The 3650-nt window shown below is 44.2% G+C and overlaps 1 protein-coding gene across 1 annotated transcript in view; it reads left to right on the top strand.

The window, feature by feature from the left end:
• LOC106809271 overlaps positions 1–3650 on the top strand; it is a gene marked incomplete in the record, with an annotated part of 82852 nt that overhangs the window by 69033 nt on the left and 10169 nt on the right. The window contains 2 exon segments of the mRNA XM_014812283.1: positions 874–953; positions 2074–2260. Of these exon segments, the coding sequence (XP_014667769.1) occupies positions 874–953; positions 2074–2260 (267 nt within the window).

Raw genomic sequence — 3650 nt, 5'->3', positions numbered from 1 at the left:
CTCTCTCTCGCTTTCTCTCTCTCTCTCTCACCTTCTCTCTCTCTCGCTCTCTCTCTCTCTCTCTCTCTCTCTCTCTCTCTCTCTCTCTCTCTGTGTCTCACTCTGCCTCTCTTTTACCCTCTGCCTCACTCGCTCACAGTTGCTCACAAGGTTAAGATCTTTAGTTGCAGCGTCGCGGTGTAGAATTGTAGACGTACTGCGCGCGAGCTAGCCACCCGCGTGGCAAAGCAGCGCGTTATCGTAATGAAGCTATACGCTCGCGTAATATAGGTCACTCACTAATGAATGCATACTATGATTTATTATGCAACGTATCACCGGTCACTTTACGGATCGTTATTTAATCGACGGTAGATGTGAAAGAACCGCCGAACGTTTTGCTTTCCTTGCTTACGGCAAATAGAGCTTTGAATTATGGTACGTGTAATGCTCACCTAATTGGCTTACAAGGCGGTGCAACTGAGTCTACTTAGCAACTTTACAGGCATAGGTGCGTTGTTACACTTACGGTATTAAGTAAGAGTCGGTCCGTCATGATAATGTGTGTATCGGCGGGTTGAGTGTGATTGAAATCAGTGCGTGACACGGCGTTACATGTCGTAACACGTCGTTACATGTCGTAACACATGGTTACATGTCGTAACACGTCGTTACATGTCGTAACACATGGTTACATGTCGTAACACGTCCTTACATGTCGTAACACATGGTTACATGTCGTTACACGGTGTTACATGTCGTAACAAGACATATGATGTCGTGGCCACGTCGTGACATGTCGTGAACACGGCGTAACGTGTCGTAACGTGTCGTAACACGGCGTTGCGTGTCTTATCTATGTGTATCATAATAATTGTCATGATCTACGTGTAGGTTACAAGACGAGCATGCCGCGTAAGAACTCGTCGTCGTCCTGTTCGTCGTCATCGTCCAACTCTAACGACAGCGTCGCCGTAAGTGTGTGTGTGTGTGTGTGTGTGTGTGTGTGTGTGTGTGTGTGTGTGTGTGTGTGTGTGNGAGAGAGAGAGAGACAGACAGAGAGAGAGAGATAAATAGATAGAGAGAGAGAGAGAGAGAGAGAGAGAGAGAGAGAGAGTGTGTGCGTGTGTGCGTGTGTATGTGCAAACACTTCTACTCCACCCAGGTACAGCTGCATCTGAATATTCTGAAAACACCTACAAATTTTCATTTCTTCGTTTATTAATTGCAATTATGCGTCTAATTATAAGTTTCCAAACATATAACACGTCTAGTAAGCACTATCCTTTGTTGGATGACCATATTTCTAAATGTCGGCACAATTCAGTGTCCCTCCATAGCAAGAATGCTATTGATTGAGATCCACTGGCGCTTTATCACCCTAACCCTAACCCTAACTAGGCGTAATGGGGTTCTCCTCGTACATTGCCAATCGTCAAGTATATAGAACTTGAGAAAGGCCGATATCGACTATCTAGTCTATGTCGTATTCAACGAATTTCGCGCTTAACACATGGGGCCGGAAATGAAATTCCGCACAGCATCTTGTCATCTGCTGCGATTGCTCTCTCCCCCACTCTCTCTCTCTCTCTCTCTCTCTCTCTCTCTCTCTCTCTCTCGCACACACTAGCTCCCTCTCTCCCTCTCTCGCACACCCTCTTTCCTCCCCCCTCTCTCTCTCCCTCGCTCTCTCTCACTCTCTCACACACACACACTCTCTCTCTCCCTTTCTCTCTCTCTCTCTCCCTCTCCCTTGCACACTCCTCTCTCACCTCTGCCATCTCTCTGTGAGTGTGAGTTATAAGCAGCACCGAATGGAGAGAGACATGGTGTGTGTGAGCGCGTCAGGGCGGTAACTACACACGCTAACACAGTTATAGTATGCGTGTGTGTGATGGCAAGCGTGATGATGACGACGCCGACGACGAAGATGATGACGATTACGACGACGGTGATGATGATGACGATCACAACAACGACGATGATGTTGATGACGATGATGATGATGATGACGATCACGACGACGGTGATGACGATGATAACGCCGACGACGACGACGACGATGTCTCAGCTCAGCTCGTCCCCTCCCTGCAGGAGATCTCGCAGCAGTGGGAGACGTCGGCTGAGGACCTGAAGGCGGAGCTGGAGGCCGAGCTGCGGCTAGATAGCAACGACATCCGCAGTCACGCGTGGTATCACGGCAAGATCACGCGCCAGCGTGCAGAGTGCCTCGTCGCTCACGACGGTGACTTCCTCATCAGAGACTGCATATCGCAGCCCGGTGAGTGCATATATATATATATATATATATATATATATATATATCAGGAGTAGTAATAGGGAATGAGTGTGACTTCAATAAACAAGGGAACATTCGTCATTTTTCTAGCCTTATATAATACTTACGATTTACCAGGTACTCATCCATTTTAGTCTTAAATCGTTACACAGTCACATTCGCCCTTAGCATCGTGCCGAAATCGTTTTCCTCGTATTACACCAGGCAATCCGGAGATACGGATCTAAAACGTCGACACGATTATGCATTCTTTAGGCCATCACTCGAACGTATTCCCCGCTCCGACACTCCCTTGCCAAATCAAAAGCAGCTCACTAACGCACTACCCGAATGTCCGAGTTTATCGATTTTCACACTCCTTCCTTATTTATCTACTCCTGCATATATATTGATTAAATAGGCATAAATAGATAGATAGATGGAGAGCGAGATTAGATAGCATACATACATATATTAGATAGATGCATTCAGATAGATAGATAGATAGATAGTATAGATATTATAGATAGATAGATAGCATAGATAGATATAGATAGAGTTAGATAGATAGATAAGATAGATAGTATAGATGTGTTAGGATAGGTTAGGCTAGAATAGATGACAGATAGTAGATAGATTAGATAGATTAGATAGATAGATAGATAGATAGATAGATAGATAGATAGATAGATAGATAGATTATGATAGATTTAGTTTGGATAGATAGATAGATAGACAGACAGACAGACAGACAGACAGACAGACAGACAGACAGACAGACAGACAGACAGATAGATAGTATGCAGTATACTATCGTAAATAGTAAGTATAGCATACCTACGTGTGTCCTCACCCTTCATACTAGAATGACAGCTTTCGCGTGGAAGATGGGCGAAAGATTATATCGCTGGAGGATGAATTCTCTCTCATCCGGGATTGAGAGAGAACCGCAGGGAGTTCGAAATATTAACTTAATCATGAAGCAGCCAATTATGAAACTGCCTAATTAGTCACTTCGTTATCTAACGCAATAGAGGAAGCTGCATTTTAAATACCCTGCCGAAGGGCAGACGCGAGATTACGATGATGATGATGTTTAGTGATACATTGACGATGATGATGATGTTTAGCGATACATTGACGATGATGATGATGTTTAGCGATACATTGACGATGATGATGGTGTTTAGCGATACATTGACGATGATGATGATGTTTAGCAATACATTGACGATGATGATGATGTTTAGCGATACATTGATGATGATGATGATGTTTAGCGATACATTGACGATGATGATGAGGTTTAGCGATAGATTGACGATGATGATAATGCTTAGCGATACATTGACGATGATGATGGTGTTTAGCAATACATTGACGATGATGATGG

The sequence above is a fragment of the Priapulus caudatus genome, unplaced genomic scaffold, assembly GCF_000485595.1.
Source record: "Priapulus caudatus unplaced genomic scaffold, Priapulus_caudatus-5.0.1 Scaffold341, whole genome shotgun sequence".
Classification (NCBI taxonomy): Eukaryota; Metazoa; Priapulida; class Priapulimorpha; order Priapulimorphida; family Priapulidae; genus Priapulus; species Priapulus caudatus.
The sequence above is the reverse complement of the archived record's forward strand: the minus strand, read 5'-3'. Positions and strand labels throughout refer to the sequence as shown.